This window comes from Syngnathoides biaculeatus, chromosome 2 (assembly GCF_019802595.1).
Source record: "Syngnathoides biaculeatus isolate LvHL_M chromosome 2, ASM1980259v1, whole genome shotgun sequence".
NCBI lineage: Eukaryota > Metazoa > Chordata > Actinopteri > Syngnathiformes > Syngnathidae > Syngnathoides > Syngnathoides biaculeatus.
The window spans coordinates 10,755,684-10,776,627 of NC_084641.1; the positions used below are offsets into that span (position 1 = coordinate 10,755,684).

Sequence of the window (20,944 nt, forward strand, 5' to 3'; positions counted from 1 at the left end):
TTTTAATAATACCTTAGCTTTCCTTTCCAAGTAACACAGTAAAACAGCAGAAATATGGTAGTATTACAGCGCTAACAGGTCAGGGTAAAAAAAACATACCGGTAAAAGTTACTGAGACACGGCAGTAACACAGCAGCAACACAGTTCAGGCCACCTGCTTTTATGACTTCTGAAAGCTTTTCTCGTCTTTTTACGTTGCTCCAGTTCTTCCCACTGCCGGTTCCAGCGTCTCACCATCGATTCATCTATGCCTAGTTTATGTGGTGCAGCTCTGTCTCCTTCTTTATCGGCCAGCTCGATTGCTTTTAACGTGAAAGCTGTGTCAAATGCATCTCTTCTTGCATTTTCCATGATGAGGGTCTGCTCATGCTAATTTTATTCATGCACAAAGCGCAAAGTTAAAGCTACATTAAACTTGTGTCTTCCTCGACACACATATTCCACCTGTCTCTCTCTTACCTTTTCTGCTTGAGCGCCCCTGGTGGTCGTTAGAAAAAATGCATAAATTAGCCGCATCATTGCATGAGCCGCAGGGTTGAAAAGCGTGTGACAATAGTCGCAGCTTATATTCCGGAAATTATGGTAACTCACGACCAGTTCAAGGTGTAGCCTTCGTCTTGCCCGAAGATAGCTGGGATAGGCTCCAGCATTCCCGCTACCCTCGTGAGGATAAACAGAACGGAAGATGAATGAAATGAATAATAATATCCCACTACAACTTCAACTACGATTATTATATATATATATTTTCTCTTTAATGTAGTCTGATTTTTATAAAAACAACAACCTAGGTGTCCTTAAAGATGGTCGACTGTTTCTGTGGAGTTTTGCTTATGGGTCAATATTAAATTTAGTGACTTGCTTCAGGGAAAAACATTGCTCTTTGCAAGATAGGCAAATACTTTCAAATGTTTTCTTAACCCTGTTGTTCAGCTTGACAACTTGAGATGGCTGGTTGGAAAATATTTCCACTAATTTGAAAATGTTTCCACTGACATTGTTACCATTGATCTCCATATTTTCTTCCTCTGTTTGTTTCTAAAAAAATGTTTGACCTGATTTTCAAAGCAGAGCAATGCAGAAGACCTTCATTTCTCAAGTCACCCCCCCCCCCCCGAAACAATTTTGTATCCCCTTCTTCATCATTCACCTTCAGAGGTGCACTATTTGTCAATGCCAAGGATCTGAAATACAGATACTGGGTAAATCCGCTGTGGTCCCTCGGGCTCCAGCATGCAGTTTATGTGTGTGCAGGCCAGCTGGAGGAGAGTCTGTGTTGCAAAGACAAACAAACATTAGCTGAGAGAATAATTTTTCAGGACAAGAACATCAATATGTTCTACTCCCTCTGTGGAGACAACTATTAGCGAAAACAGTTTAATTCTCGACTTGGACAACATATTCATGTTATGTCCAAAGACATAATACACTAGTAATAAACATGTTGACCACACAGTAATATATTTGTGTCAGCCCTTCAGATCCTTTGTTTTAGCTGGCTACTACACAAATTTTAGCTGGCCAGCTTACAACTTTGGCTGTCGGGCCGTGGGGAGACGGGGTCCACCCCACCCTCCACACACAAACACCCTTTGGTCCCCGCCTACCTCTCCCCTCTCCTGTTGTACTTGCCCACTATTCCTCGAGGCAGGTGTTTAACATGGGTGTCGCTTTTTGCAGAATGTAACCTTTTCTTCAGGTTGCAGCTGGCTCCTGTGTTGGGCCCTGTTATTGGTTGGGGGTGTTAAGGATGGTGGGGACAGCTTGGCATGTTGGGTGAGGGGTGGGGACCGGGCATGCGGGGTGGTGGTCAGGGTGCTTCAGTTGGGCTGGGGAACCGTACTGGGTTCTGGAGCGTGTGTGACATCCCACTGATTAGGTCCCCCACGGAATAGGCTCTCTGGCTTGAAATTATTGCAGGTGTAGTGTCCCGGGCCCTCCACCCTTCCTCAATGTGCTGACTTAACATCTCTGTACACCAGTTGACTAACATGCATGTGACATGGTGTTCATTGACTCATAAGTCCCATAGACATGCTAAAGACTTGAATTGGTTATTCTGATAATAACAGCTGTTCAGAATCTATAAAAGCATCCCACCGCAGGACTCATCCATAGTGCTGCCATACTCATTTCCCACATCCTGTCCTGTCCTGCCTTTTTCTGTCCTCTCTCATCTTGTCCCATTGGTTAATTGTTGCATAACCACACCGCACCCCAATCCACAATCTCCATTCCTGCTGTCTGTCCCCGAAAGCCCTTTTCTGTGTGCCTACATTTTCAATAAATATCAAAGTAATAAAAAACAAAAAAAACATACGCAGAGGAAAACTGTTCTAGCACAAAAGCCATATAAGTCCACCATTATGCGTGGCCATGTAGCTGAAGAAGCTTTTTTTGTTTTTTCTAGCTTTGCAACACTTGAGAGCTACGGTCTTCTGTTCTACAATGGCCGTTTCAACGAGAAGCACGACTTCATTGCTTTGGAGATCCAAGAGGGACAAGTGGTACTCAAATATTCCACAGGTACATTCCTCCATTGGCCTCAGAATTTATCCAAAGCCTGGGATATGCATACTGTCTTAGTATACTGTATTTAATAGAACGAAAAGAAAATGCTGCACAGTGTGGTTAGATTTTGTTTTTGTTCAATATCTGCAGGTGAATCGTCCACCCAGGTGAGTCCCTTCGTGTCTGGAGGTGTGAGTGATGGGGAATGGCATACAGTTCACATCCACTATTACAACAAGGTGAGTTAATCACAGTCATTGCGTGTCACCTATCACAGTTGTGCTATTTTGTTCTCGTCACTCACATTACACGTTTAATTACATGCCTTCATATCATTTGACTTGCTCCTGGATGTGAATTGCTTTACTGTGTCTGCATAGTAAATTTTGAGATTTAATCTGTTTTATTAAGAACAAAGGTGTTCATGCCATCATGTTTGTTTGTTTCTAGCCATGCGCTGTGAATGCACGTCACCTTTACTTTTCTTTTGTTGTTTTATTTTCCTCAGCCAGCTATCCGCTATGTGAGTATGATTGCGTGACTGAGTCCACATATGTACATGCTTATGTCTTCCTTCCTTTCCCTGCAGATTGTGTGTGAACAATTAGTTCTTTGTTTCTTCCCTGAGTACTAACTGGTTTCCTCTTTCCTTGCTATGAAATTTGTGAGAAGTGGTTGGTTGTGTCTAAAAATCTGTGTGGCGTACAAGAAAGCCTTGCTTTAAAATATTTCTTTTTTATTGTGTTCCACGTTTAATTTAGCTTCTTTGTGTTCAGCCTAAGCGCAGCATGAGTGGTGAGGCCCAGGGTCCCTCAGATGAGAAGATTGCAGTAGTAAGCATCGACGACTGCGATACGGCTTTGTCACTCCGGTTTGGCACACAGCTTGGAAATTACAGCTGTGCTGCTCAGGGCACACAGACCAGCAGCAAGAAGTGAGTGTGGCTTCTTTCTTACTAGAATGCTATGTCTAAACTTGCCGGGCCAATAAATTTGGGATATAGGGATGCGTTTTTAATTAGTGAAACATGTACTCATGCGCTCCTAGAGCTGCAGAATGAAAAGAGCTTGAAATTAGAACATCAAGTTGCCTTTCATGGTACCCTAATAATATGGACAGGCTCGACAGTTCACCAGTTGACTTCATGCTCCCTGGGTATTAGCTGTATTTCTCTCATGATCCCATTACCCGCTTCATGCATCTTCATTTCTTTTAGCATTGCCTGCTCATAACTTCAAGATTACTGCTCAGAGTAGTAACTTCTTGTATCTAATTTTTTCACGTGGTTTTAAAATAATTGTATAAAACGAGTCAACCATTGTCACTGACTGACTGACAATTTAGCCATATTGTACTCAGCAACTGGATTAACACCTATGGACAGTTGGTAGACCTCAGTTAACATAAGAATGGTTCTGGAATGTGGGAGGAAACCAGGATGCTCAGAGAAAATCCATGCAAACATTAGGAGAACATACACAAGCAGGAGTTGCTGGGGCCAAGATTCAAACCCAGACCCACTTGACCGCGACGCAGACGTGCTTAAAGGTCAAGTGTCATCCCTATAAACATTCTAAAATAAGATATTGTAATGAAAAATACATATAACATTATATATTTCATTGTCTATACGAAAAAAAGAAATATGAGCAGAGAGTGCGTCATCCATATGCAAAGTTGTGGAAGTGTCATTTGACATCCAAATGGTCGCCATATTGGCTGCATCTCCTGCCCGTGACGTCACCCCGGACATTCGTCATTGAAAACACGCTGTGGCCACTACTGTGGGAGACGAACATGCCCCTTCTGACACGGAAGCTCTTTTCAAAGAAGAGAACATCTCACAACCGAGTGAAGTTACCGGGGCAATATTACCCTATTGTTTCGAGCCATATTTAGATGATATGTGGATCATGGCCAAAACCCCTCGACATCTGATCCATTTCCGTGGCGGAGATGAGGCACCGCAGCCCGGCGCCAACGAGCCACCCCAACCGACAAGGCACACTTGCTGGCTGGCTCAGCCTTCCCGGCCGTGTCAACAAGGCCGAGCCGGCCGCAGAAGCCGTCCTTCAGCGGCTGCTGCACGGAAGCCTTCTGATGCGCACCTCAACACATTTAGCAACCCTGATTTATGGATTAAGCCCCCCAACAATTGTTGTTTCTTTTTTTTTTAGTAGCTGTATACACACCTACCTGTCATTTGGCACGCACGAAGCTCTCGTCCATTGCACCCGTGCAATCCATTTTTCACGACGAACCAGGTCTCTTGGAAACTTATGAAGGGTAAATCCATTCTCCCGAGTGTTCGAGCAACATCCAGCAATGCAACAAACCGGCATTTTGGCTAACACGAAGGAACAACGAGCTACCTTCCCGGAGGTAAAACTAATGGAAACAAACGAGTCCACGAGGGGGTGCCGCTGTCCTTTACGTCACTTCCTGCTACTTCTCGAAAACAAATCCCTCGAGAGGATTTTCATGGCGGGAGTTACAAAAAGCTGTATACGTCAAAATCATGTTTTGTGGTGAAAAAACGCATGGGACCGTACCGGCTGCTGTTTTTTCATTAATAATATACTAAAAATCATGCATTTCATGACAGTGGCCCTTTAAGCTGAACATTACTCCACTCCTGATTAAAAGAATTCAGTTTGTTGTAATGGTTTCTGTCTGTCCTTTGGGTGCTGTAATCACATTGGCTGTTTCATGTAAGCATAAAGAAAAACTGAAAGGATCAGAGAAATGCTACAGCTATCTACGCCCAAGGCCTGTCTCATCTCTTTTTACCCAGCACCGGCATCCAAGGATGCTTTTTGTTAATATTTGTCAAAAACACAGCTCTAGTTTGTGTATTGTCTGTTTTTCTTTTCCATTTGATTTTTCTGTTTTACCTAAACCAGCTTTAAAAATCAAAAAGGACAAAAATCACACTGGAGGGCAAAAATGTGACAGCAACACCACGTTCATTTTTCATTTTTTATTTAATGTGACATGTTCTTTCTCCCCACATTGCCTCCGTTCACCTTCTGTCTTTTCATCCAGCTCTACACTTGTACTCTCTTGATGTTTGCTGTAACTCACACTTAATCTCTGTTTATTCATCTGCCTCCCCAGATGCCTCCTTTCATCCTTTTATCATTTTTTGCCTCCATGATGATGATGATGATGATGATGATTTTGTTGATATCTCCTTACCTATTATATTTTCTGCCCCTCTTCTCTGCTCTGTCCCCTCTCTACCTTGTAATCTGCTTCATATTTCATGTCACTCATATTCGATCTTTTGTTCCTTCATTTATCTCTTTGTCTTTTTTTCCTCCCCTCCTTTCAATTTCTTTCTTCCCTTGAATTTTTTAGACCACCGTTTCCCTTTGATTTATCCCCAAAAGCTATACTTATGCTGTGATTATTATTTCGCCTGACATCATATTTAATGGGTTTGTTTAATCTCATATCCTTCCTTGTTATTGTTATACAATAGACGTATCAGAAAATTCATCTTTTTTTTTTAACTTACCAGTCTGAGTCCCTGACTGTGTCTCCTTTTATTTCTCAGGTCTCTTGACCTGACTGGTCCATTGTTCCTCGGTGGAGTCCCCAATGTTCCAGACAACTTTCCGTTCGGTGCCAGGGAGTTTATCGGCTGTATGAAGGAGCTGCACATTGACAGCAAACCACTGGACCTGGCTGCGTTTATTGCTAACAATGGAACACTACCAGGTCAGCAAGACTAATTAGCCAAAGCACACTTTCATATTTGCTTGTCTGTAGATGTCATCAATGTTTCTTTCCTATTGTTTAAGAGTGCTATATTATTCATGATGTAACGGGTGAATGACTCCAATGGAATTAGACCGTCGGAGTGAAAATAAGTTGTCGCTGGAACTTTAGCTCCAGGGGACAGCCTAGTTCGAGTGGTTTGAGTGCGCTGAGGCCTAATTTGGGAAAGTATCCTTATGAAATTCCCTGGGAGAGTAAGATTTTTTTTTATGCTCCACTGACAAATGTTATTTTGCTCAGTTTGTTTTTAACACAATTCATCCAATTTTAATTATTCTGACGAGAAATAAATTACTCTTAGTAAGATTTGGAATTTTTGTAGGACATTTTTTTTTTTCAGTCCCAAACTCTTGAAAAAAAATGTATGAACACTCCCTATCTTGGCATACAATACTTCAAAGCTATTGCAAATCGTATCAGATACTGGGCAAAAATCTTTGCTATTCAGTTAGCTAGCAATAACTCTCGAGTGCCCAATTAGCCTATTAGCTCATAGCTATGCAGTATGTACCATTACAAGCCCGTGCCGAGTCAATCCTGACTTTTAACAAACAGCAATTCAAGAAGAGGCTCTTAAGCATCATGGTGTGGTGAACTATCATTTCATTGATTGCATCAGGGTTGTAAATCAAGATTTATCTGCTCATTCGCGTTAACACGGTTGGAAATGTGTGTCGCGGTTCTGGCCATATTTATGAAGACTATACGCCAGTGGTGTCAAACTCATTTTTGTCGTGGGCCACATTGTAGTTACGATTTCCCTCAGAGGGCCGGCATGGTGAAACATTAGAAAACCTGAATCGCCTCATTATATTTACACTTGAAATTTATGAACTAGTTTTGGAATCAGAAATCAAGCGTAATGGGTTTTTCCAACCATTGTTCATGTTTGATAATACAAAAAAGTGCTTATAAGATCTCAATATTATCATTTATCGTATATGACAATTTGAAATGTTGGGACATATTTTCACAAGAATCCTGGATTTTGACACCGATGGTTTGCCCTCGCGGGCCACATAAAATCATGTGGTGGACTGAATCTGGCCCCCGGACCTTAAGTTTGACACCTGTCCTATACGCCATCACACTGTAGTAGCTTGGCTAATCGACGTGCTTGGATGGGGGCCATGTTGGGAAGGTCAACATTCCTTTCAAACATAAAATGCATAACTTGGTTATTTGTCAACGTATTTTCATGAGGTTAACACTTTCGCAAATGACAAAGCATGTGCTAGCACAAAACAAAATTTTGGGGGGATAAAATGAAATGAAAAAAAAATTGCTTTTTTTTTTCAATTTAATTGAAGAACGAATTCATAGGGTGGGCTAAAGTGAGTCATGGGTGGGCTTGAACCCACCCAAAATGATTTTTCACTTGGCAGAGGTAATAAAAGAAAGGATCAGGAGTTCCTATCCCTTATGTGACGGTATGTACAGGTCACTTTTTTTTCTTGACTTGCGCACTTAATGTTTTAATAAAGGTAATGGTACTGGTACTAACGTTTTGGATATATACAGTGAAGAAAATAAGTATTTGAACACCCTGCCATATTGCAGGTTCTCCCACTTAGAACACATTGAGGGGTCTGAAATTTTATTCGTAGGTGCATGTCCACTGTGAGAGAGATCATTTAAAAAGAAAAATCACAATGTATGATTTTTTTTTTAACCGTTTGTGTGATACAGCTGCAACTAAGTATTTGAACACCTGAGAAAGCCAATGTTAATATTTGGTACATTAGCCTTTTTTTGTGATTACAGAGGTCAAACCTTTTAGTTGTTCACCAGGTTTGCACACACTGCAGGAGGAATTTTAGCCCAATCCTCCACACAGAACTTCTCTAGATCAGACAGGTTTCTGGGGTGCCGCTGAGAAACACGGAGTTTCAGTTCCCACCATAGATTTTCTATTGGGTTTAGGTCTGGAGACTGGCTAGGCCACGCCAGAACTTGATATGCTTCTTACAAAGCCATTGCTTGGTTTTCCTGGCTGTGTGCTTTGGCTCATTGTCATGTCATGTCACCCAGCCACAACCCATCTTCAATGCTCTGACTGAGGGAAAGAGGTTGTTCCCCAAAGCCTCACATAACATGGCCGCGGTCATCATCTCCTTAAAACAGTGCAGTTGTCCTGTCCCATGTGCAGAAAAATACCCCCAAAGCATGATCCTACCATCCCCATGCTTCACAGTAGGGATGGTGTTCTTGGGATGGAACTCATCATTCGTCTTCCTCCAAACACGGTTAGTGGAATTATGACCAAAAACTTCAGTTTTGGTCTCATCTGACCACAAAATCTTCTCCCATGACTCCTGTGTATCATCCAAATGGTCATTGGCAAGCTTAAGATAGGCCTTGACATGTGCTGGTTGAAGCAGGGGAACCTTCCGTGCCATGCATGATTTCAAACCATGATGTCTTAGTGTATTACCAACAGTCACCTTGGAAATGGTGGTCCCAGCTCTTTTCAGGTCATTGACCAAGTCCTGTCGTGCAGTCCTGAGCTGATTCCTCACCTTTCTAAGGATCATTGAGACGCCATGTGGTGAAATCTTGCATTGGGCTCCACTCCAATTGAGATTGACGGTCATGTTTAGCTTCTTCCATCTTCTAATGATTGCTCAAACAGTGGACCTTCTTTCACCAAGCTGCTTGGCAATTACCCCGTAGTCCTTTCCAGCCACGTGGAGTTGTACAATTTTGTCTCTGCTGTCGTTGAACAGCTCTTTGGTCTTGGCCATGTTACAAGTTTGAGTCTTACTGATTGTATGGGGTTGACAGGTGTCTTTATGCAGCTTGAGACCTCACACAGGTGTATCTGGTTCAGGATAATACATGGAGTGGAGGTGGACTTTTAAAGGCGGACTAATTCTAGCTGGTAAACAGGTGTTGAAATACTTATTTGCAGTTGTATCACACAAATAAATTGTTAAAAAAAATCATACATTGTGATTTCTGAATTTTTCTTTTTACATTATCTCTCTCACAGTGGACATGCACTAACGATGAAAATTTCAGACCCCTCCAAGATTTCTAAGTGGGAGAAGTTGCAATATAGCAGGGTGTTCAAATACTTATTTTCTTCACTGTACAACGTGCAATGTATAGGAGTTTTCAATGTCTGCATATATTGTAAATAGTCCAACTATTTTGCAGCATTCAATGTTTAGCTATGTTTGTCATAGGCTGCAGTGCCAAACTTCCCTTTTGCAAGTCCAACCCTTGTCAGAACGGCGGAACCTGCCGGGTCAGCTGGGAGACTTTCTCCTGTGACTGTCCTCTTGGGTACGGAGGGAAGGACTGCAGCCATGGTGAGATTTGGTTTCAGTTTTCTTTAATCTGTTTTGCTATGTAATAATATTAATATCAATATTATTTGGTATGTATTAATATTAAAATATCATATACTTAGGATTGTGATCATAGTATAAAACCGACGAGCATGTCCTTTTGAATTTCAGTAGGCCTCATTAACACAGCCTATTAGAAGGAAGAGTAAAGAGGCAAAGAGGTGCAGCATGGGTAAATTAATCATAAACAAAACTAATAATGCAAGATAATAATATAAATAATTTTCATGTTCTTCACATGCCTGCGTGGGTTTTCTCCAGGCACTCCAGTTTCTTCCCACATCCCAAAAACTTGCAACATTAACTGGACAGTCTAAATTTCCCGTAGGTGTGATTTGCGAGTGCGACTGTTGTCTGTCTCCATTTGCCCTGCGATTGGCTGGCAACCCGTTCAGGGTGTATGCTGCCTACCACCCAATGACAGCTGGGATAGGCTTTGGCACTACAGTGACTCTTGTGAGGATAAGCGGCTAAGAAAATGGATGGATGTCATTTTATTTACACTTTACCATCATGCCTCTGAACAGCAACACAAACTTGTAGTGAAGATTGATGCACATTTTTGGTGCTTTCCTCTCAAAAATGAAATGATTTTAAAACTGTTTTTAAGAAAAAAATATATGGATTATACCTTAAATTTTGCTGTTCGCAATGCATCCACAATGGACCGCAAACACTTTTGGTTCATGATCCCCTGGGCGTTAAGTTAGTTTGGGTACGCAGTAGTGCTCCCTTGTGAGGATGAGCGGCTTGGAAAATGGATGGATGTTTTTGAAGACAACTGCTCTACTTTTTTATCTAAGTGTTTAAAGCACTTGTCTGTCAAATTAAAGGGGACCTGAGTCACATTCCATCAAGTCTTCATTCACATAGCAATTCTAAACCAACGAAGTTAAAGTCCCACTCTGAAGGACAAGCACTTGGCGCACTTCAGTGAGTTGCTACCACCAACAACTGGTCTGGCATTCAACTTAGTGTTTTCAGTCGTTACTGCAAGTGTTGATGTGAATGACAATGGTTTTCATCTGTAAGTGAAATTCCTTTATCTCAATGCTGCCTCCTCCTCCCCCCCCCTTCCCCAGGCAATCATAGTTTTTTAGTTTTAACCGATCACTAACTTACTTCACTCCCTTTGTGGTTATTGTAAACACACATTACAGTAATATTGAATTTTGTCGACATCATATTTCCTCTCAAGTCCAGTGAGTCATTCAGTGACTCATCACTGTTATCATCATCTGTCATGATTTTTTCTCATCCTTTCCTAGTGATGTCACACCCCCATCGCTTTATGGGGAACAGTGCCCTCTGGTGGGACCTAAAGAATGACGTGACCATTTCCACGCCCTGGTACCTGGGCTTAGTGTTCCGAACCAGAGCTCGAGAGGGGACGCTGCTTCAGGCCCAAGCTGGCCAGTACACCAGCCTGCTATTCCAGGTTCCTAAACACATCATTTACAATTTGGGTCTTCTTCCTCTTTTCTTGGCTTAAGGATGTTTTCTTTGCCGATGTGTTCCATCTCTTTCCAGGTAACAAATGGTCAGTTGGTGTTCTCTGTGACTCGGGGTTCAACCAGACCAGTGAGATTGAGACTGGATCAGGTTCAGGTGGCAGATGGGCAGTGGCACGATCTCCAGCTGGAGCTGAGGGATGTTCGCAGCGGTCGTGAAACTCGCTACGTTGCCACTCTTCGCCTGGATTTCGGACTTTATCAAGTAATAAATGTGATCATCCTAACCCTAATTAATCACTTCGGTTTTACATTCTGGAGCGAAGATTTAAAAAAAAAACCAAAAAAAACAAAGCTGAGTCAGCTCAGCTCTGTATGTCGAGCTCAATTTGCTGCCACTAGGCAAAGGTCTATGTTATAATTATCGCATAGGCCACACCTACTCGGCTGTTTGAATGGCAGATTTGGGGCTGATGGAGAATAACCCCTAGACAGAGAGTACGAGAAACAAGAAATTAGACGAACTGTTTTTTCCCCCCCAAGGACGATTCTATAAATGTGAACCCTATTACAAATGCACAAAGAAAGATTGTCTCTAAACTCTTCCTGCCAGATCGGTGATGATGTTTGCAGCAGTTGAGTATGAGAATATGAAATTTTGACACACACTGCCAGCATTAATTAGACAGTGATTACCTTTGAAATTGTTTGGCAGTGACTGTTGGCCAAACATCAATTCTTAATGTTGAAATACTAACACTGTAAATGCAACTCATTGATTTATATTTCATGTTTGATGTTTCATGTTCCCACCCACAGCTCCATCAAAACACTGTCACAGTAATTACTCGAGCATCGTCCCGGTGTGCATCGCTCTTATTTGATTTTCTTTTATTTGATCAAGTCGATTGTTCTGTCTGCATCTCCCCTGTTTTTAAATACTGTAGTACTATTTTAGCCTCCCATGAATTCAATAACAGCACTTGGTAACATAATCACATGTGAAAATATGAAAAGGAATATTCCACTTCAATTACTGTAATTCCCGGCCTACAAAGCACACCTGGTTACAAGCTTCACCGAGTACATTTGTCAAGGAAATACTATTTGGTAAATACATACGCCGCAGCTCTGTAAAAGCCGCAAGTGCCCACATTGAAACCCACATTGAAACACAAGATATTTACAAAGAAAGACGGTACACAGAGTTTAACGATAGGACAGTGCTAGCGCAGCGCTAACGCTGGCGCTAATGCTAGCACCACGCTAACGCTAACAGTGCCGGTTAAAATAAAACTTACTGGTAAATATCACTGAGACACGCCAGTAACACAGCAGCAACATGCTGGCACAGCACTAACACCAGTGCAGTGCTAACAGAGCCGGTAAAAGTCACTTCCTCAGCACATATATTCCACCGGTTTCATTCTTACCTTTTCCGTTCGAGTGCCCCCTTGCGGCCGTTAGAAAAAAATGCAGAAATAAGCCGCATCACCACATAGACCGCACAGTTGAAAGCGTGTGAAAAAAGTCGTGGCTTGTCGGCGGGAAATTGCAGTATTTGCAATGTCTATAAATGGGGAGTTCATCATTTTTACCCAACAATTTTTGTAAAAAATTGACAACCTTGATATCGTTATTCGGAATACATTACCATTTTACATGGTTAAACAGTTATTCGTATGAAATCCTCATGGATGTTGGTTGAAGAATTCACTTTCAATGGCTGATTAATGATCATCTTCTGGCACTTCTCTCACCCTTTGACCTCTTCCTGGTCTTTTCCCCTCCTCTAGGGAACAGCAATAGTGGGGAATGAGATTCACGGATTGAAGGTGAAACATCTGCATGTGGGAGGAGTGTTGGGCTCTGGAGAGGTCCAGAATGGCATCAGAGGATGCATTCAGGTGAGAGAGACTACATGGATGGATGATGGAGGACTGAGTGGGTTCCTAAGGAGAAGGTTATTTGTTCTTAAAGAACTTGTGCAATATAACTCTCTCTTTTTCCAGGGTGTTCGCATGGGCGTGAGACCGGACGCCCCCTCACTGCCGCGCCCCTCCAGAACTGTCAAAGTGGAGATTGGCTGCAATGTCGGGAACCCTTGCATCTCATCTCCTTGCCCCGCCCACAGCCGCTGTACGGACCAATGGGAGCGGCACACCTGCATATGTGAACCTGGTGAGCTCGGGATTACTGACACCCCACCGGTAGTCAAATTGCATGTCCGATCTTCAGAGAGAAAAAGGAAAAAAAAAGTTGTGAGAAGTATTCACACTCTGCAGTAGATGTACAGATACTTGTGTAAAAAAAAGACTCCAGTAAAAGTAGATAAACTGAAAGAACTCCTGTACTTTACAAACAACAAAAAGTATGCACTGAATTGTACTTAAAAATACATTTTCACTATCAAGTATGTAAAGAAATACATTTTACATACCTTGGCACAATGAAAAAAAAATTGTAATATACTCCCTCTTGTATTAACTTCGTATTCAAACAGAGATAAAAAATGCATCACATCACCCGTTTATTTTTTTCGTTTGATCAAGAGCTAGTGGGCACGAACTCAGCGTCTTGTGCTGTCACAACAATTTGTTCTCATTGCTTTCCTAACGTTGTGAACTGACTCATGGAAAAATGCTAAAATAGCTCATGATAACGATGGAAAAAAATATTCCTGATCTAAATTTTGTTTTTCAGATTAAACTGGGAGTTTTTTGAACGCTGAACATTTTTAGGCTAGCACAAGCTATCGCAATGACAATGAATCATTCAGCACCAAACTTCTTTTTTTCCTTTCAGCTTGTCCCATTACGCGTTGCCACAGCGTGTCATCTTTTTCCATCTAAGCCTATCTTGTGCATCTTCTTCTCTAACACCCACTGTCCTCATGTCCTCCCTCACAACATCCATCAACCTTTTCTTCTGTCTTCCTCTCGCTCTTTTGCCTGGCAGCTCCATCTTAAGCACCCTTCTACTAATATACTCACTCTCTTGTCCCTGCATATGTCCAAGCCATCGAAGTCTGCTCTCTCTCACCTTGTCTCCAAAACATCCAACTTTGACTGTCCCTCTAATGAGCTCATTCCTAATCCTATCCAAATTGCTCACTCCGAGCGAGAACCTCAACATCTTCATTTCTGCCACCTCCAGTTCTGCTTCCTGTTGTTTCTTCAGTGGCACCGTCTCTAATCCGTACATCCTGGCCGGCCTTGCCACTGTTTTATTAACGTTGTCCTTCATTCTAGTGGAGATTCTTCTGTCGCATAGATCACCAGACACCAACCACCAACTGTTCCGCCCCACTTGGACTCGTTTCTTCACTTTACCACACTGTCCATTGCTCTGTATTGTTGACGCCAAGTATTTGAAGTCATCCACCCTCGCTATCTCTTCTCCCTGGAGCTTCACTCCTCCTCTGTCCCTCACATTCATGCACATATATTCTGTTTAACTTTGGCTTCATTCCTCTCCTTTCCAGTACGTGCCTCCATCTTTATAATTTTTCCTCCACCTGCTCCCTGCTTTCACTGCAGATCACAATATCATCTGCGAACATCATAGTCCAAGGGGATTCCAATCTAACCTCATCTGTCAGTCTACCCATTACTCCCACATACAGGAAGTGGCTCAGCTCGGATCCCTGATGCAGTTCCACCTCCACCTTAAATGATTCTGACATGCCTACGGCACACCTCACCGCTGTTCTGCTGCCCTCATACATGTCCTGCACTATTCTGACATATTTCTTCGCCACACCAGACTTGCACATGCAGTACCACAGTTCCTCTCTTAGTACTCTGTCATAGGCTTTCTCTAGGTCTACAAAGACTCAATGTAGCTCCTTCTGAGCTTCTCTGTACTTTTCCACGAGCATCCTCAAGGCAAATAATACTGTGGTACTCTTTCTAGGCACGAAACCATAGTGTTGCTTGCAGATCCTCACTTCTGTCCTGAGTCTAGCCTCCACTACTCTTTCCCATAACTTCATTGTGTGGCTCATCATCTTTATTCCTCTGCAGTTACCATTTTTCATTCTGTTCAGTGCCTCTTTCCATCTACTTAGCACACTAAAGGCACCAGTCAACAGCTTTCCGTCGCTATCATTAATCACCTTTACTTGCTGTACATCTTTCCCATCTCTAGCCCTCTGTCTGGTCAATCTGTAGAGATCCTTTTCTCCCTCTTTAATATCCAACCTGGTGTACATGTCATCATATGCCTCTTGTTTAGACTTCGCCATCCCTCCCTTTGCCCTACGTCGCAACACAATGTATTCCTTCTGCCTCTCCTCAGTCCTCTCCATGTCCCACTTCTTCTTCGCTAATCTCTTTCCTTGGATGACTTCCTGTATTTTGGGGTTCCACCACCAAGTCTTCTTCTCCCCTTTCCTACCAGAAGGCACCCCAAGTACTTTCCTGCCTGTCTCTCTGATTACCTTGGCTGTCGTAGTCCAGTCGTCCGGGAGCTTTTCCTGTCCATATAGAGCCTGTCTCACCTCTTTCCAAAAGGCCGCACAACATTCTTCCTTTCTCAGCTTCCACCACATGGTTCTCTGCTCTACCTTTTGTCTTCTTAATCTTCCTACCCACTACCAGAGTCATCCTACACACCACCATCCTATGCTGTTGAGCTACACTCTCTCCCACCATAACCTTATAATCAGTAACCTCCTCCAGATTACACCGTCTGCACAACATATAATCAACCTGCACGCTTCTACCTCCACTCTTATAGGTCAGTCTATGTTCCTGTCTCTTCTGGAAATAAGTGTTCACCACAGCCAATTCCATCCTTTTTGCGAAATCCACCACCATCTGACCCTCAAAGTTCCTTTGCTGAATGCCATACTTAGCCATCACTTCTTCATCGCCCCTGTTTCCTTCGTCAACATGCCCATTGAAATCTTTACCAATCAGAACTCTCTCTCTCTCTCTCTCTCTCTCTCGCTCTCTCTCTCTCTCTCTCTCTCTGGGGTGCTCAGGACTACTTCGGCTAGTTCCTTCCAAAATTTCTCTTTCAACTCGACGTCACATCCTCCCTGTGGGGCATAGTCCCTCATCATATTGTACACAATACCCTCGATTTGAATTTTCAGCCTCATCACTCGATCTGGTTCTCTTTTCACCTCCAAGACATTCTTAGCCTGCTCTTCCTTTAAAATAAAATCATTCAGCATCAAACAATCATCTTAATTAAGGCCTCACATGGAGAATAGTTCGCATTTCTGAATCTGTTGCTGTCATTTTTAGTGCTCCCTGGCTCACTATCCTCTAGGTCACTGCTGACAGTTTTTTTTCTTTCTCAAGACTCTGAAGATCTGAATCAGCCAAACAAGACCTTAACCACATTTGACGTTACCTCTCTCTTTTTGCGTCTTTTTTAAATTCTTGTTGTTCAAAGTAAAGAGTAGTAGTTTTCAATTGTAGGAAGTAAAAATGAAAAGGTTGTCATAAAGAAAACACTCAACTAATTTAGACGCCTCGAAAATCTACTTTAGTACAATAAGAAAGTATTTGTCCTTAATTACGTCACACCTCTGCACGTCTAATGTTGAGATGTTTGAGTTGTCATTCACTTGAAACAGAAGAAAAACTGAAAAAGCAAAATCTAATGAGGCAGAAGAGATTAAAGCAAAAGTAATCGTAAGAGCGGAGAGCAAGCAGATGAAGAAATGAGCCAAAAGAAAATTACAGGAATATGAAACAAAGGGAGAGCAGACGGCTTAAAAATGTTAATGATTAATTAAGTACAAAAAGATGTGAGACAGAAATAATGTCAACTGTTGCAGTTTGGGCCATTAAAAAGAGAGAAGAGAAGAAAGTGAACTTGAGAAAGCTTCATCAAATAGCCTGGAAACGCAGGCGACACATTGCATGAATACAAATGCACAGTTGGTGTGAGGAAAAGAAAAAGATTGAATCTTTACATTAATTGAATCATTAATTCAGCAGAAAGAGCGTAAGGCTACAACTGCCATTCTCACTTCTGTTTTGACTATTTCTCTGCAAAATTCTGAGAAAAGGTATTTGAGAAAGAAATTGTCATTGAGTTATGAGAATAAAGTTATGTTAAAAATACTCAGTTGTATCATGGAGGACTGTAAAGTTAAATTAATGAGGAATTTTAAAAAAGTGTAGGCGGATTTAAATACCATGTAGCCCAACACTCCTTTACAAAAAACAATAAAGTGCCACATGATGAGCATTAAAGCATACCTTTGATATTATGATGACCAGTGATGCCGGAAACACATTTCTCCCAAAATGTCACCATTGTGAGTAACGAGCAATGTAACACATTATTGAACTCAGGAAGGTTAATTAGATTGCAGTTTCTTCGTCAAACCAATAATTGTTACTTTGAGACATCCTGATTGGTGGCTAGTGACTTGAAGGCTCATCTGACCAAAAGCAATTTGCAGAATACATAGCCTGGTCTAATTCTGAAAAATTACGAGGAAGACATCGTTTGTCATGCAATGCACAGTAAAGGTGCAGAACATTTTAAAAATGCAAAGAAATGCACAGCTACACTGTCTCAACACTATTTTCCTGAGTAAAACTGAACATATATAAGTGTATCTTCCTTTTTTTTTTTTTTTTACACATTGAGAAGTTCAGAGACTTTTATTAGTGTTAAATATGCAATGCACTGTGTTCATCATTCAGTCCATAGTGCGGAGTCAAAAATCATCATGGAGGACAGAAATACTTACAATCCTTCGGTTAAATAATATATAGAAAAATGAACGCTTTCAACTTCATCTGAACTCCGGACTGCCCATGAGCTAGTTTGCACCGCTGACGATCATGTGAATAGCATAGTTAATGTGGCTTCAACTCCACTAATATTTCAGTTATTGGTTCATTATGATGACATCATTCTGTTGCCTTTTTTTTTGTAGATATTACCAAGTAACTGATATGGGCTAATGCTCTTTTTGTACTCTGGATAAATGATATTCCTGCCACAACTGCTGAAAGTAACTAACTGAGGTAGTTACTTATTTAAATGAAATAATCAGTGTAGGGGGATTTAAATACCGTGTAGCCCAACTAAGTTGCTTTTTCAAGGTAACTGTGGCAACACTGACTGTTAGCAAACGTGTCATCAACGCTTTGATCTTGTAACATTGCACCTCTTGTCAAATTAAACTCATAGGTGCATTACAGCTTTATTCTGTAAATTTTTTCTTTTTTTTTCCTGAAGAGGCTTCTTATAAAAACAACCAAAAAACAAACAAACAACAACCTAATTCGACCCGCAAAGAAATTCACAATACATGCAAACTCTGAAAATTGACAAAGTTAGAGGGGAGTTGCTAATGAAGAAAAGTTGGAAAAGGTGCAGGTGCTTGGAGCAAAGATGGAGGGAACAAAAGAGGAGTGAGACTGAGTGTGAATTGCATGTAGGATGAAGAGGATACGCTGTGTGTTTAGGAGCCTTGGGCCAGGAAGCCTGAGAGAGGAAGCAGGGAGGCAGTGCTGTTACTGGAGCATCCTCCACTAGCCCCTAAGCTAACGCTAAGAACTTGAATAATTAGCATGGAACACCACGCACACCCGCATGCACACACTCACAAACAGAATCATACACACTAAACATATGTAAAAACTTCCTGCCAGTGCTCTTGTTTATTTTAAACTACAGCTCTCATCTTTCATCAGCACAATGATCATTTAAAATTGAAAATGTTGTACAATGACTGGAGCTCAGGGACAAAAGTTTAATAACAGCACAGAGGGGGAAAGAAATTGAGGTATGGTCTCAATAATTCCCTTTCATTTGAGAGACCAAACACATGCAAATGACCATGTAAGCAATTGGTCCATTGCAATACCCACAAATTCAAACCAGGGCCAACTAATCACACTGACGGATTGTCTATATGAGGAATGTTATGAATAAATTACTCTGATTATTGTTTCATTATTTTATCAGCATTGATAGCAGAGCTAATTCTTCTTCTTTTCATTTCGGCTTGTCCCGTTAGGGGTCTCCACAGCGTGTCATCTTAGATGAACGCATATTTGTTTGGCACAGTTTTACGCTAATAATACTGTTGAAAAAAACAGTCAACGGGACGGTAAATGTCAATAAAATGACCAAAACAATAAACAAAGCTATTCAACAAGAGAATAGCTTTAATGGCAGTGTAAGATTTTTGCAAGTCCAACAGCCAGATTTAGCTAGGTAAAATACTGATATTGCACTCACTGATAGCCACAGATTCTAATTAAAATGTATCTTGACAGTTTTTAATCAAACTGCTGCCAGTCACCGATTGCTGTAATTACCTTAACAAATGCTGCCAGTACAGCTTGATCAATATCTGACTTTGTTATGCCGCATGAATTTATCTAACGCACTGGTTTTACTATTAATTGTCCATCACAACTCTGAAACAAAATTGATGTTTTAATATATGAACCTTGATGTCTTTATCGTTCAGGACTTCTGCTAAGTCTTGCACATGAATATTGGGCGATCTTCTCTGACTGTCATTGCACTGAAACACACTTTACCGCAATTTCGTCAGGGTTGTCTTCTCTCGTCACATTCTTTGTCCAGTCTTACAGTAACTCTTTCAAAAAAGGTTTTTTCAAACGCACATTCAGCATGAATGCTCCGATGCAGACTGAAATGAGATTTACGGTGTGCCGTGATCTTTCTCAATCAATCGCGGCTGAGGTCTGTCTTCAGAAATATGATCAGATATTCAAGTGAAACGCAACAATTTCACATCACGGTCCCATCAGGTCTTTTCACACAGAGAGTGTGGTAATATGTTGTACTGTACAGTATTTCTAATCTTTCTAATAAGTGTGATCGTGCTGAATGCATTTCTCTCTGTGGGATTTTATCTTGGCAACAATATCTCAGGGAATTGCAATTCGTAGATTAGTGTAGTAATAGGCATTCCCGTTTAGCAGCTATCTTTTCCTGACCATTCATCAACAATATGAGAGGGTGCACTGCCGCAACGCTACTCGTAAAAACGCTTTTTCATAATTACTCAGTATCATACTCTTGACTCATTTGATGTGCCGCTTCGATATATTTGTAATGTCTCAAATCTCTCGACATCTGAATTCTGGTCTCTCTTTCCCCATATTGTTGTTTCAAGGCCTGTGTCATTAAAAGTGTGTGAACAAAGCCAAGGCCGTTGTCACGGTGCTTTGTCAGTTGCCATGGTGAATCAGTGGAGATGTACAGGATCCATACTGAAGGGTGTGTGTGTGTAAAAACGATAATAGTAAATGAAATTCCTGGCACATACAATGATGATGGTGATTGTAGGTGTACAAAGTATTGCTATATAATCGTGTTGTGTGCATGTTTAGATGTGTAAATGTGTGTGTGTGTATTTATATTGATGAGCAAAGGAAAATCAACCCTTTGAGGTATATTGCCACTACTACTATGTACTGTATCTACGTATTTACACTATTAAAATTCTGGACAAAAAAATATGTGCACTGCTTTCGCACTGACTGGGTTGATCATATATCAGTGGCATGACAGCTGCTATAATATTTACCTTTGCTACCTTGGTGTAGTGGTTACGGTCTCCTGACTTTGGTGCAGGCAGCTTGCGTTCAGTTTCCACTGAGTGACAGTGTTGATAATATGTGCCCTGCGACTGATTAGTGACCAGTTCCGAGTGTAGTCAGCCTTTCGCCCGAAGTAGCGGGGATAGGCTTGAGCGCCCCATGCCTCGAGTCAGGATAAGTGGTGGTGAAAATGGACGGATGGATGTTTACAAAATGTTCACTGCGAGCATTTCAGCAAAATATTCATGACAGCCATCGCTTGCATCTAATGCATAAATAATGTCGT

General features: G+C 41.5%; 1 protein-coding gene across 1 annotated transcript in view; it reads left to right on the top strand.

Moving 5' to 3' along the window:
• The window catches only part of celsr3 (cadherin, EGF LAG seven-pass G-type receptor 3), an 85,174-nt gene that overhangs the window by 34,645 nt on the left and 29,585 nt on the right, over positions 1-20,944 (top strand). The window contains exons 5-13 of the mRNA XM_061808978.1: positions 2,411-2,526; positions 2,662-2,750; positions 3,288-3,445; positions 6,071-6,234; positions 9,483-9,608; positions 10,916-11,085; positions 11,178-11,363; positions 12,895-13,005; positions 13,111-13,279. Of these exons, the coding sequence (XP_061664962.1) occupies positions 2,411-2,526; positions 2,662-2,750; positions 3,288-3,445; positions 6,071-6,234; positions 9,483-9,608; positions 10,916-11,085; positions 11,178-11,363; positions 12,895-13,005; positions 13,111-13,279 (1,289 nt within the window). The remainder of the gene's footprint in view (positions 1-2,410; positions 2,527-2,661; positions 2,751-3,287; positions 3,446-6,070; positions 6,235-9,482; positions 9,609-10,915; positions 11,086-11,177; positions 11,364-12,894; positions 13,006-13,110; positions 13,280-20,944) is intronic.